This window comes from Benincasa hispida, chromosome 8 (assembly GCF_009727055.1).
Source record: "Benincasa hispida cultivar B227 chromosome 8, ASM972705v1, whole genome shotgun sequence".
In the NCBI taxonomy this organism is placed as follows: domain Eukaryota; kingdom Viridiplantae; phylum Streptophyta; class Magnoliopsida; order Cucurbitales; family Cucurbitaceae; genus Benincasa; species Benincasa hispida.
The window spans coordinates 40617534-40632010 of NC_052356.1; the positions used below are offsets into that span (position 1 = coordinate 40617534).

The 14477-nt window shown below is 33.7% G+C and overlaps 2 protein-coding genes across 5 annotated transcripts in view; one reads left to right on the plus strand and one right to left on the minus strand.

Annotated features, from left to right (window-relative positions):
- Window positions 1-1509: 1509 nt before the first annotated feature.
- LOC120083637 (succinate--CoA ligase [ADP-forming] subunit alpha-1, mitochondrial) lies at window positions 1510-6397 on the minus strand. 2 transcript variants are annotated; one of them, XM_039039472.1, is made up of 7 exons: window positions 5995-6397; window positions 5110-5319; window positions 3920-4090; window positions 3310-3433; window positions 2735-2796; window positions 2080-2179; window positions 1510-1944 (listed from the first exon to the last, which is right to left on the minus strand). In XM_039039472.1, exons 1-7 carry the CDS (start codon window positions 6229-6231, stop codon window positions 1805-1807), a joined length of 1044 nt encoding a protein of 347 aa, XP_038895400.1. In that variant the 5' UTR covers window positions 6232-6397; the 3' UTR covers window positions 1510-1804. The 2 variants fall into 2 exon arrangements, with proteins under 2 accessions (XP_038895400.1, XP_038895401.1); XM_039039473.1 differs by having other exon boundaries at window positions 2080-2161; window positions 5995-6396.
- A 6168-nt stretch (window positions 6398-12565) lies between these two features.
- Window positions 12566-14477, plus strand: part of LOC120082586 (DNA-binding protein RHL1) — an 18211-nt gene continuing 16299 nt past the window's right edge. For 2 of the 3 annotated variants that reach the window (XR_005483225.1, XM_039037827.1), the window contains exon 1: window positions 12566-13003. Coding sequence is in view for 2 of the 3 variants with exons in the window: in XM_039037827.1 (XP_038893755.1) it covers window positions 12683-13003 (321 nt within the window). In the remaining variant the exon portion in view is untranslated. The remainder of the gene's footprint in view (window positions 13004-14477) is intronic. The other variant, XM_039037826.1, reaches the window with a different exon arrangement.

Below are 14477 nucleotides of genomic sequence, written 5' to 3' on the forward strand. Positions count from 1 at the left end.
ATAATTCAGATGGCGTCCATGCGAACAAAAACTATTTAGGAATGATTCCAAATTAAATTAGCCGGACTAGCTCAATTTGAGTTAGTTAAGGCATTATACTTTGACCAACTCACCCCACATAGAGTTTTTCCATTTTTTTCGTCCTTTTTCTTTTTTTACCTCCCCCACAAATAGTTAATAGTTAAGGGTCCGTCTATTTTATTTTTTGTTTTTATTTTTTAGAATTAAATCTATGAACATTACTTTCACCTACAAATTTAAATTTTTTCATCGATGGTTTAAAAAATCCAAGCCAAATTTTGAGAATTAAGAAATATAGTCGGGTCCTAAACTATTAAAAATTGAATTAAATTCAAGGAAACTTTTGAGATGAACTGAAAAACACGCATGTCAATCTATTGTATCTATATTGAAATATAGTTGAGATGCCTTTTTCATTACATTGTTTTAAAATAATATATGATTATTATCGGTTTATACGAATCAATTAGGGCTATTATTAAATATAAAAAACTGCTAAAAAAAACTTTTCAAATATAGAAAATTTTCATTGATACATCTATTAGTGACGATGACATTTTACTATATTTGAAAATATTCCTAACAACTTTGTCATTTAAAACAATTACCCAATCAAATTATCATATTCCTTCACCCATGAGAGAAATGAATTATTGAAAATGTTGTACATTAGAAAGAAAACACAACCTTTCTCATTTTCCACCTTTGCATACAAAGGATTATTTAACAAACCAAACAACCAGTTATTCAACATAGCTAAGTAGAAAAGATATCAATTTCGATCTCTAAAGTCATGATTCAATCCTCCCCTTATTGAACTAAAAAAATTGCAAAACACTTCATTTGATTCCAATTCGTGTGATGAAAACTAATCATCCAAACATCACTTGACATGTAGAATGAATCGGCGTCAATAAAAAGAAGATTCATAAACATTATCGGTAGATTCTTTTGGAATAACAAGATTACAGTTATCTTTCTCCTTTACAGTGTAAGGCTTCTTTCTCCAGAAAATTATACCTTATTTTATTCTTTTGCATCAAACTGCATAATTACATTCAAATCCATTTGAAATATACCTAAAAACGCACTTCTATTTGAAATGACTTTCAAGAAAAGGGTTATGCAAAATAGTGTTTTTTTCACTTGAAAAGTCGTTCAAACAGGTCCTTTCGGTCTTCAAACTATGGCTTACCACATGGCAGATGAAAATTTGCTCATTTTTACAAGTAGTGCGACTTCTTCCTACAATTATCCAAGAAGAAAGCATCGAAGCCTGCTGTATCGAATCCATTAGGGATGTGCCATCGCAGCCGTTGCAGTGCCTAGTTTGCACTTGGAACCAAATCCTTTTATTGCTCCATTTAAAAATAGTCCGCCTCTCGTAGTTAATTAGTTAAATTTTAAAACTATATAACGAAATGCTGGAGGAAAATCATATATCCCCCAGTTCAGCCTAACCTGGAAAATACAACTTGAATCCGTGTATATTTGAAAGAATCCAAATAGGACGCAAAAGATGTTAGCAGTATAATTACTTGATGTAGAACCCAAAAATCGAATCAAACACAAAGTATCCCTCTAAGTGAGTTTTAAAATGAATCTCCAGCAGTCAGAGGCTCTGAAACTCACAAATGTTGAATGCCTCAAAAAATATCTTAACAACGAAAAGTTGGGTACCTTATTGAAAATTTTACACCATTTTAGGTGGAAGCAGGAACTCCAAATTTTGTGCAAAATGGAACTGTGGAACTCTGAAACCTGACAATTTTGATTTTTAGTCTTAACTAACGAGGCCTCTCTGTTTGAAAACATCAAGCATTGAAACACCAATTTTCGCAGGAGACTCCACCACTGTTACTCCAGCTTCTCGTAGTGTCTTGATTTTGTCTTGGGCTGTTCCCTTTCCACCTGAAACAATGGCTGCAAAATCCAAAAGCCACAAATATTACAGTTTTGTTATTGACGTAATGTATGCAGAAACTAGGAAGAATGGACAGGCAAACTGTGTTTAAGAGTTAACATATTAAGAACTAATCAATCTAAAAATGTACATACCACCAGCATGACCCATGCGACGGCCTGGTGGAGCAGTTAGGCCCGCAATGAATGCAACAATAGGCTTCTCAGTCCCACTTTCCTGTTGTAACACAATAAACTTCTCAAAATTTGTAGATATGTCAGCACTCTTTAACATCACATCGAATAATCCATTATAATGACAACATTAAATCTTCCAAGCATTGGAGATAAAGCAATATAAATCAAAATTTGTGGCTAAAACTGCAACCTTGGAATGGAAATTAGTTCATTTTACTTTCACATTAGAAGTAAAAGCATCAACGATATAAGAGAGTATCTTGGGAAGCTAACGCAAATATTATCTGATTCAAAACCTCCTCCTAAGAGCCAATGAAAGTCTTGTTCTGAAAGCAATTAACCAGTAACCCTAATGCAATTAAGCAATGGAAGAGGGCCCATTCAAATGTAGCTCAAATATTCCATGTCATCCCCGGATCATCACAATAAACTTAAATATAAATATGAATTATAACGGTTCTAGAAAATACAGCAAAACCTTTAAATGAGAGATCGAACAAATGTAGAGGTAATCGATAAAAGTAGCAATGGACTCATGAGTTATGGATAATGATGAGTTAGGCAATCAAAATATGTTAAGAAGGCTATAGTGATTAGGAAAAAAGGGGAAAACCTTTATCAAAGCGGCAGCATCCTCTTCGGCAGTTCCACCTATTTCTCCAATTAGAACAATACCTGAAATGCACAAGGCATCGTATTAGTCAGACTCTGTAGATCATTATCCCTTTCTTTTGAACCAAATTAGAACAAGTGGAGGAAAGAAACAATAACTAACATTGATCCTCAATCCAGCCAGTCCATTATCATCCATTCATAACGTTTTACATCGTTGACTATTCACAAGGTTCCCTACGTCTATTCTCTTAACTCTAGATAAAATAATATCAAAGTTTACAAAACCAGTAGCCATGTACCTTTGAAATATTATCCTAAAATGAGCTTAAAAATGCCGTAAGATAGGCCATAGGAGCAAATGAGCGACCTATTTTTGAGTTAAGCCAGCCAGACCTCACAGGCCAAAAGCATGAGAAGGTACGGCAAGAGAAATTAGAAGTGCATTAGATAAGATAAAAGAGGCATGCAAATATTCATAATAGTATGTACATCAGGATTCATCATTTTTTCCCAAAATGAATCATGCAGTCAAAATTTGGAGTAACAGACCAATAAATCAAAACATGAATTTACCTTCCGTCTGAGGATCGGCAAGGAACTTCTCGATGCAATCAACAAAGTTTGTCCCATTAAAGGGATCCCCTCCAATACCTACGCATGTGGATTGTCCAAGGCCAACAGCAGTTGTTTGAAAAACCTAAGGTATATTAAAAATGTGTGAATTAAATACGAGTACAAGAAGTGTCACATATCACACTGATAAAAAATTTTAAAAATAACAACAATTAAAAAAAATAAAATAAAATAACTAGCTTTACTAAATATAGTAACCCAGTAGAGAAGCATAGTCCCCTCCACAAAAAAGAATGGATTTAAACTTCAGTTAACTTAATGTAAAATCAAATAGGAGTAAGGACAAGAACAGTAGACAATCAATTATAGAAGAAAATAAGTTCGCAAAAAATTCCACAATGGTAAGAGGAGGTATCATGTTTTGCTCGTACCCACAGACCAGCTCACCATGCTCGTCAACTAATGTGAAGAAATAAAATAAAATTATGATAGGTGATAACATATCTTTCCCGTAAGTTTTTTTCTTCAATCAAGAACAAATAGTGTATCGATAATAGAAAGGTTACGAGAGAATCTATCACTCGATTGATTTAACAAAATTAGAACTCACAGCTTCATAGGTCAAGGTACCAGATCGTGATACAATGCCAATGCGACCAGGTTTGTGGATGTATCCAGGCATAATTCCAATTTTACATTCTCCAGGCTTGATAATGCCAGGGCAATTAGGGCCAATCAATCTAGTTTTAGATTGTTTGTTTAAAGCAGCCTTAACTCGCACCTGAAATTCAAATATATAGTTTTTTAGCATTTTGAATAGAAGATTAGGTTCAATGAACTAACTCAGCCACAATGTACAGATAGTCAACATGCATATGATAGATCTATCCCAATAACTTTAACTTGGAATGCAAAATCTAAGCAATTAAACACTTCAATAGAACAACTTTTGAACACCGCTGCAGTAGTTGTTTGGAACATGGCAAATTTTGGTTAAATCTAGCTCTATTTTCTCTTTCGTCCATTCAAGAAACAAAGGGGAAGGGCAAGATAGGGCTACAGTTTCAACTAGCTCTAAATTACAATGGTAAAAATATAGATTACTGCCATATGGTATAATGATTTTCCATTTTCTGTTCCAGATAACAGAGGTCTGGGCAAAAGTAGTTTCTCTTCTATTTCTTTTTTTGGCTCATAATCCAACGAGCTACTCTTGTAGATTATTGTCGTAAGCTTGTTTTCAGTATAAAAATGAAAGTAAACTTGAATTAATTGTCATAGGGTTAGGTGACTCATCTTCTACCATTCCAGTTAACCAGCCTGACAGTAGCTTCTTCTTTGGCTTACAATCCAAGTACAAAAAAAATCTGTAAATCATTCGTCAATGCTATCTCAAAAGAATTCACTCTCTGTTCCTAGGGCCTCTTCTGTAGCATCTTTTGCGGATTAAGATATTAGTTGCTATCCTAAACATTTGTGCATAGAGAGTTATCCAGCCTTTGGTTTCATACTTCTAAGACTTTTCCCAATCACCGTCTTTTTTTTATATTAACAATTAGGGTTTTTTTCTCTTCTTTTAGTTAGCTCCTTTTTCACCCCTTGTTGGGTTGGCCATCCCAGCAACTTTTCACAATGACACAATAACATAAGCTGTCATTTGCTAGATACAAACAACTAGTATTTTTCACAAATAAAAAGGACATACGCTGCAGTAACACAAAATTTTCAAATAGATTTCCAATTCTTCAGTATTAAACCATAATAAAGAAACCAGGCTGGTATATGTCAATTTTCACTAACCATGTCATGTTGTGGGATCCCTTCCGTTATACAAACAACAAGATCTAACTCAGCTTCCATTGCCTCCAAGATAGCAGCTGCAGCAAATGGTGGGGGAACGTAAATAACCGATGCATTGGCCTTCGTTTCGGCTTTGGCTTCAGCAACTGTGTTAAAAACAGGAAGCCCCAAGTGTTCTGTTCCACCCTTCTTTGGCGTTACACCACCAACCTAACTCAACAAATAGCACAACATAAGTTATGATGATCTCCACTTTCATCAACAGACCATTGACAAACAAGAAGAACGGAAAATCAGGAACCTACAAAAATGAAAACTGTCGGAATGCCTGACTTTAAAAGTCAATTAATAACTATATAGATGAGAATATCAAAGTGGAAGAAATTGCAACCGATATACAATTCAAACAAGACACCGTTTAGTCCAGATCTCATGAGCTTACGTACGGGACACGAACATAACACATAGATCACGAGAACCAAGTCAATACTTGCAGTTAAAAAATGATAAGCCATGCACACAAGCGTTTTAATGAAGTACTGTTCCCTCCACACTCGTATTTTGGGTCTCAGTTCATTTCTAACCTGTGTAACGAGTAAGTTCACCGTCCGGCATGAAGCCAGATCCGTCACATCAAGCGGTTTCCGACAACTAAATTGAATTGAAGATCAAATACATAGTAGTGCCACAATGTTCTGTCCTATCAGATGATCAAGGATCGTAGGGCAATCATTTCATCCTACCTTCCCATTTCTAAGGACGGAAAGCGGGAAATCCATGGAGGCAATTTATAAAATTACATGTGGAAAACAATCTAAAAATCTGAATAACAGAAATCTTAAAATTAAAAAGACATCACGCTGCACTATAGAACAAGAGATATACCATTTTAGTGCCATATTCGATGGCCTGCTCTGTATGAAAGGTACCGTTTTTACCAGTGATCCCTTGACATATGACGCGAGTGTTCTTATCAACGAAAACTGCCGGCGGAGGCGGCGGAGCAGCTGCGTGATGCCGAATCTGCGACGCCGCCCGTGAAAACACAGATGATGATGATGAAGAAGAAGTTTTGCGATTAATGGCCGACCCTATGAGCTTGGCAAGAGCTTGGCGACCCATCGTATTGCTTCGATTTGCTTCTCTTTTCAGCGCAGCCGCCTCCTTCAGAGTATCTCACGAGCTCGGAATTGTATTTCCTCCTTCTCACTCGCCTCCTCTTTCCTTTCCCTTTTACTTTTTTTCCTTTTCTTTCTCCCTCTTCTTTGCCTTACGTCGCGTCCAATTCTCCTTTTCTGGTTTTCCTCACAGGTTTGGGACCAAGATGGCCGTTCCGTAATTACGATTTGGGCTTTTTGTCTTTGGGCCTACATTTCTTGGCTAATTGAGCTTTGTATTTTGGGCCCGTTAGCTTCGATATATGCCTTAAATTGTGTCCAATGGAAAAGGTTTCTAGATTATATTTTTATTGATGTCTTTTTTTTTCGACATAAAATGCATTAAATAGGGGTTATATTATATTAATATCTTGCACATTTCATTTTTTTTATAGTCTATTCAATTTTGTTTTTCTACTGGTGACTAGGTACAATTTAGCCCTTCCATACACATCCATGCACAGAGAAAAATCATTGACTCCTCCACTTTCCCTTTCTTCCTCCTCCATCTCTTTTCTCCTTCCGACGATTTCACACCCCTTCGCTGCCACGTTTGCCCATCAGATTCAGTCAATCACCATTGTCGTTGTTCACCAGTTCATCGTTCGCCTATCGGATTCGACCGTCGTTCGCCAATCCGCCGTGTGCCATTCGTCTTGATTCATCAATCATTCGTTCGTTGGAATCAATCGTTCGTCCTCGTTCATCAACCATTTCCCATCATTGTCAACTTTCAATCGTTGACCGCGAGTTGTCGAGGGTCGCTAGTCGTCTTTTCGTTGATTCTCTCTCCCATTCGCGATTTACTCCCTTCGTTTGTGTTGCGCACCAAGATCCAACTACCCATACAAATCTGTGGTGCCCATGGCTGGAGAATAGTGAGAGATGAAGATGTACGGTTATGTGTTATAAACTCCGTATGAAGATTAAAAGATAAAGATGGACTTTGTTTGTGCCACCTATACTGATCCACCGCAGCAAGACTTGAGGATAATTTTTTCTTCTTTTTAAAACTCTAAATATATATGTCATAAATCTCCAAGGGAATATGCATTCTTTTACTTGATATAGGTGAATTATATATTGTTGTATATACCGTTGTTTATTTAATATATAATGTGATTTATGTTTAATATTAAATCAATATGTGATTTATATACTGTGCAATAACTGATAAATAAATCTGATTAAACAATATATACTCTTAATTTTGTATATTGTAATATCTACCGATCTTAATTTTATATATGTTCCAATGTATATTAACAATGTTTCAAGATATTTGTTAAAACATACAAATTAATCAAGAGTTTATTTATTTATTTATAATATTTTATGTGTATTATGATATATACACATTTTGATGTGTTGAGATTTCTGATTATTTGAATTGATATATATACGATAAAATTTATGATATATATTATGATTTATGTTGAATATTAAGCCAATATTATTCATATATCGTGGTATATTTCATATAGTAGATTATACAGTGATTTACGTCGAGCATTGAATCAATCTCTAATTTATATAATGTGATGTATTTCATATATTAGATACAATATTTTTAAATACATAACATAATGTTTTGAGATATATTTTAAATAGTCGTGAATTTGCAAAATAATAATAATAATAATACGTGAAACCAATGAAAATTTTAAAAAATCATTAAATGCATTTTGTATCTCCGTGACAACATCATCACAAAACACTGTATTTATATTAAAAATTTAATATGTATTAAATATGCAAAAAATAAATTTATTAATTATAATTAAGAAAAAAATCGACCTACCTTCAGTGACGGAAGCAACTATATCTCATTGTTGTGAAATTGAGGAGCACAACGTGAACACGAATATGGAGAAAATATAATATAATAATAATAAATAAAATAACTGAAATTATAAACTAAATAAAATTACGAAAATTGGATAACATGTGAAGTGGATTTTCTCACAATTGGGTGTTTTTTCAAGATCCACAAAATATCACTATTTATAGGCAAAGTGACAAGTAGATGTGGACTTACATGAACACTAAGCATGAATAACTACAAAGTACATGGACAATATAAAAGTTGACACTAGACTTTTAGAATACTAAGCATCTATTTCTATAGCATTTATAATATGAAGAATTTTATCTCCGAATGAAAAGGAGGCGAGTTAATGAGAAATAAAAATAAATCGTATAGTTAAGTTTATCTAAGAAAAATAAACAGGTACATCTAGAAATACATTGATCTATTTGCATCTTACAAATTATCCAATCATAGTTTTTCAAATATAACTTTTTTTTAACTCTTTTCCAAATATTTAATTATTATCGTGACTTGCGGTTAGGAGGCGGCGACGTGGGAGCTTCGATCGATAGACAACGTCGGTTACGTGAGAAGAGCAAACACGGACTCATGGGAAGGAGAAGAAAATAAGTCTTCTTCTTTCTTTTATTTTCACAACACACGCTTGACGAGGGCTCTAAAACATAATTATTTTTTTCATCCTTTTCTCGAACCCTAGGGAAGTGTGTGTGTATATATATATATATAAAACCATTTTCCTTTCCCTAAATTCCAATTTCCAAACTCTTGTCCTTTTTCTTCTTAAATATCGAATCTTTAATCACAGGAGAAAAATCCAAAATTAAACTATCAATTAAATCCACGTAATTCAATTATCTCTAAACTCAATAGGAGATAAAATCCAATATTCTTTTTAAAGTAACTCGTTTTGAATAGATCTTTGAGTAGAAGCGGATCGTCCAAATTCTATTGATTATTGAAAATATAATTCACAGTAAACATACAGTAGATATGCATTTAAAGTTAAACTATGCTTGATACAAGAAAATGGTTCAAGATACGTGACCTTTGAAGATCTTTTATCTTCACGTAACTCTCTCGAACAATCGCGAACTCGGCAACTCTCGAAGACCTTATTCAAGATATTCTCGAACCAAACAAAGACCCAACCATAATGAGCCTTTGGTAATCTCAGGGTGAGAACCCATGAGTGGTGGACTCTGACTGTTTTGGTTAGGAGAGAGAGTTTGAGTGTAGAAAAAGAAGATTAAGAGAACGCACATAACGTTTCTACGAATTCAATCGTACAGGAGAGTGTCGATGGTAGAGGAAGAAAAATAAAACAAAATTTCTTTTACTCCTCTTGCCACAAAAACAATAACCACTCACAAAGGTGTTTAAAGAGAAAGGAGGAAAGTTATTGTTCGAAATAATAAAATAATATAAATAAATATGATAACTAACTTATCATATTATATTATATTAAACTATATGTTATATCAAATATAACATATAATATATAGTTTTAATATTGTATCATATACAATATAAACTATAGTTTTTTTTTTGTCTATTTTATGGCATTAAATATAAAGCATATTTATATTAAATTTAACAACCATGAATCACATTCATAAAAAGTATATTTGAATCTCATTCAAATATTTATTTCCTCTCGTAAACTATAGTCTATCAAATACATTGTGACAATTATATCATATATAATTAAGTTCCTCTTATTAATTCGAACAATTCAAATTAACCAAAAAACTAATTATGAATTAAATCCTTTTGAGCTACCAAGGGGACTATGTGGACATGTAGCTTGAAACTCCAACGATACACGAATAATTAATTAAACTCTTTAATTACATTATTCACCATTCGTTAACTGTCGGACACTCCACTAAAGACCGACAGCTGCACTATTCGCACTACAAATATATTTATGTGTCAGTTGGATATAACCAATCAATAGTACAATGACCCTTCACAAATTGCTCGTAAGTGCGGTTGGGCCAAATTACCGTTTTGCCCCTGTAGTTACATCTAACTTATTTAGTACCATTGATTTCTCTAATGAACAATAATTCGTAGTCCTACTATGACTAAACCCCTATCGAGTCATAAGAGGGTGTGGCGCCACATTGTTCAAGACCCAGAATCAACCATCAGTGGAGTAATTTATCTACTTACCCCTGTTTCGAAGAATAAGTGAATTCTATCTTGTGTAGTTGTGTTTCTAGCTCCTCAATCAGACGAATCCCTAAAATGGTAGGCTTGTTGAGTCGGCGATCTGACCACTCTTACCTATACAAATCAAATGACCGCCCTCGTAGGCAGGAGTTCACAACTCACTCAAGATTCAGGTCATGTTATCCATGATCATCCTGATAAAATGTAAGTCTCTGTTATGAACGACACTATACGACGAGACTAAACATTTTGTGGTTCGATCTTATACGAACATTTTGTATAGAATATCTCGGTTCGCATGTCTAATACATGAACGATCAGATCATATTATTCGTAACACTTTACAACAATTGTAATACCTTCAAAGCGGACCATATTTGTAGTGTCACAAGGATAAGATACTCAACCTTATCCATATACTACAGACCATTTAGGTTATCACTTAAACACGATCCACTTGTATGTCTCCACATACATGTTTAAGTTACAACGATGATCTTGGATGTCAATTTACTGGTTTGTGGCTAATGCAACTAAAATATCACATATTTTGTAGACAAGATGAATAAAATATCATATACTGTTACTCACACAATAGCTTGTTCATACAATGTTTACAAACTATATGACACTACGAGATTTAGGGCATCAACCCAACACCTTCTAAGACAATTAATTCAATTTTATAATCAATTAACTTCGAATTAACCAATAAGACTTTACAATTGTCTCAATCGATCACTGATTCCTAAAATTAATGGGAAACCCAAAACTCAATAATTAGAGATAATTGATTTAATTAACATTTTTTTCTCAAAAACTCGTGATGTTACATATATGCTGCGTCCATTTGGGAACTTCTCTTTGTATTGATTTCAATCCTATTAAATCTGTCATCTTTTTCACATCTGTGAATGCTTTTTAATTCTCATTTGCTATTACTTTTATTATCATATTTTGAAGTTTGTTTAATTTTAGTTCACATACGTTCAAATGTTTAATTTTATTAATGGTAACTTTAGTAAATTTTAAATCGAGTCATTACTGCTAATTCATCGTCGATTCTTTAAAAAAAAACATTTTGTTATCTTTTAAGATTTTCATCTACACGAGAATTATTATTGTTATTTAGCTAATTTCGATAACAAATAATTTTAAAAGACTAAATTTAAGATTTATTGAAAATATAATATTAGAATAAACTTAAAATATGGTACTACAATAGTATTTTAATCCTTCTCCTAAATCGTTGAGAAATGAGGCCGTTTGGTTTTATGTTTTATAGATGTCTGGTGGGAACACGATACTTAAAATATGATGTCTGAAAATCAATGATGATTGTGTTTGATTGTGCATGAGAAATGCTATCAGAATTTCATGAACAAAAATTATGTTTGTATTTAATTTATGAAATTAAGTTGAAAATCTTATATAATTTCAATAGATTAATCAAGTAAACAATAAATATCATCCAATATATTGATAAAAATCAATTAAGTAAAAATCAATTAATTAAAAATCAATAATAATTTTAATTATAAATATTTAAAAATTAAGTAATTTATATTTAAAATTAACCAATTATTACATATAAGGAATGTCATATTAGTTATAATATAATAGTTGCTCATTTCTATAATTAACCAAGTTCTAATTTTGATTTTAATTAAATAAAATAAGAAAATATATTTTAATAAACAATATATCATATAAAAAGTGAAAAATGAGATAAATATATGACATGTTAATAAAGAATACTAAAAAAAAGTTTTATAAATATAATATGTTAATAATGAATGAAGTAATATAAATTAATCACAATAAATAATTAACTGATTATAAATAATAAACAATGATTATATGTCCATAACAAGGATCAAATTAAAATTAATTTCAATAAGTGATTGCTTGGTTATTAAAAAACAATAAAGTAACCGATTATTATTATTGAAAAATAACCTTTTGTAATAACTAAATTTAACTTATCTTAATTTACTGATTAAATATATTTAAGATATTATTAGTTAATTAATTAATAATTTATATAAAAAAGTAATTATATTTATTTAATAAATTTTTACCGTAAATATTTTATAGATTAATTTGTATTTATTAAACAAATATTTATATTAAATTTATTAAATTAACATTAATTAATTAATTATATTTCAAATGAAATTAATATATAAAATGAAAAACCGATGGGAGAGGGAAAGAGAAAATCCAAAGTTTTAGAAGGGTGAAAAATGAGGATGCATAGGTTAAAAACTATTAAAACAAATGTGGGACTTGGATGTAAGTATCCAAGAAAGAAAATGAAAAACATGAGAAAACAAAAGAAAGAGGAAAGGAAGAAAGAGGAGGGATCCGACAGTACACTGCAGTCCGCAGCTGATTCCCAGCATCAGAAATGGCGCGAGGATCATCGTCTTCAAAGAGGGACGAAGCGAAAGGAGAAATCGATCCGGGGATTGCAGCCCGAAAGCGGCTTAAGAAGCTCGCATTCTCTAATCACATACTTTCAGAAACCCAGGCAAAGCCTCAGGCGTATCTGAGCCCTTCAGCGACGGTTCTGAAGCACCATGGCAAAGACATAGTCAAGAAATCTCAGCGAAAGAATAGGTTCCTCTTCTCGTTTTCAGGCTTGCTTGCTCCCGTTAGTGGAGGCAAGATTGGGGAGCTTAAGGACTTGAGAACCAAGAATCCCATTCTCTATCTCGATTTTCCTCAGGTTCGTCAATTCTTCCATTCTCTAAACGCCTTTCTGTTTTTCTCTGCTTTGAAAGGTTCGTACAGTCTTTATCAATGTTTTTTTCATCCTGTTTCGTTGTCGTTTTTAGAATGATTACTGTAGCCCGTGCAGTAAGCAATTGTTTATCATCTTCATCCACTCCTAAAGATCTGATAGATAAATCCATATCAACACTCCAGATTATTTTCCATGTTCCTTATATACCTACTTCTTCCATTCTGGATTCTGCAAAATAGACTGAGAAGAGAAGTTATACTTTTCGTGGGGAAAGTTAGAATGAGAGGTTGAAGGATATGGCTTGACTCACGCGGCAGACGATAGTACTTAGACAAGGTAAACGATAACGTCAAAGATAGACGATAGCGTTTTGTGGAGGTAGATGATAATGTCTGAGGGAGGTAGACGACAGCTTCAAGAGATAGGCGATATCGTGTAGACGATAGCGTCAGGAAGTAGACGATAGATGATATCGTGTAGACGACTGCGACAGGAGGTAGACGACATCATGTAGACGATAGTGTCAGGAGGTAGACGATAGTATCAGAAAAGGTAAACGATAGTTTCAATTAAGCAGACGATAGGTAGTAAACGACAGTGGCAAGCCAACTTTTCCTTTATGATTTATTGTATTTGAAGTGTACATAGGTGATTTATTTATACAATATGGAATCCCTAATTTGGGAATGCAAAAAATAACTCAACAAAAACAAATGGTTAGATATTTTGTTGTAACCAACCTATTCCTTTGGTAAACCCTATTCTTTTGGTAGATAGGCAAGACTTTATGTGTTGGCATCCTTAATATCCTTAACATCCCCCCTCAAACGAGAGGGTAGTTCTACTACACCGAGTTTGGATCGAAGGTGGAAGAACTGTGAGTGTGATAAGGTCTTGGTGAGGCAATCAACGATTTGGTCGGAGGATGGTACATGACGAACATCAAGCTGACCACTGAGGACTTGATCATGAACGAAGTGAATGTTGATCTCAATGTGCTTGGTCCGCACATGAAACACTGGATTGACGGCTAGAGCACCGACGTTGAGGTTGTCACACCACAGGACTGGAGCCGACTTATGTTTGACGCCAATCTCAAACAGTAGTTGTTGCACCTAGACGATTTATGTAGAGGCATGGACGAGCGCTCTATATTCAGACTCTGTGCTGGACCGGGCGACAATGGATTGTTTCTTGGAGGACCAGGAGACAAGATTACCTCCAAGAAAGATGCAATAAGCAGCAACTGATTTTCGATCGTCTATGTTGGCTGCACAATCGACATCGGAGAAGGCCGAAACAGAAAGGTCGGACCCATGTTAAATATAGAGGCCAAAGTGTCGAGTGCTACTGACATATCTTAGTACTCTCTTTGCCGCGTGCTAGTGAACGTCCGTAGGTTGCTTTAAGTACTGGCTTAGATGATTAACCGCATATGTAATGTCAGGTCTCGTGG

Excerpts from the sequence above, each read along its gene's own strand:
- LOC120083637 (XM_039039472.1), bottom strand. The coding sequence starts at position 6,231 with ATGGGTCGCCAAGCTCTTGCCAAGCTCATAGGGTCGGCCATTAATCGC. Across the intron at positions 4,091-5,109 it reads GGATCCCACAACATGACATG|GTGCGAGTTAAGGCTGCTTT; the intron begins GTTAGTGAAAAT and ends TTTGAATTTCAG. Across the intron at positions 1,945-2,079 it reads TCGCATGGGTCATGCTGGTG|CCATTGTTTCAGGTGGAAAG; the intron begins GTATGTACATTT and ends TGGATTTTGCAG.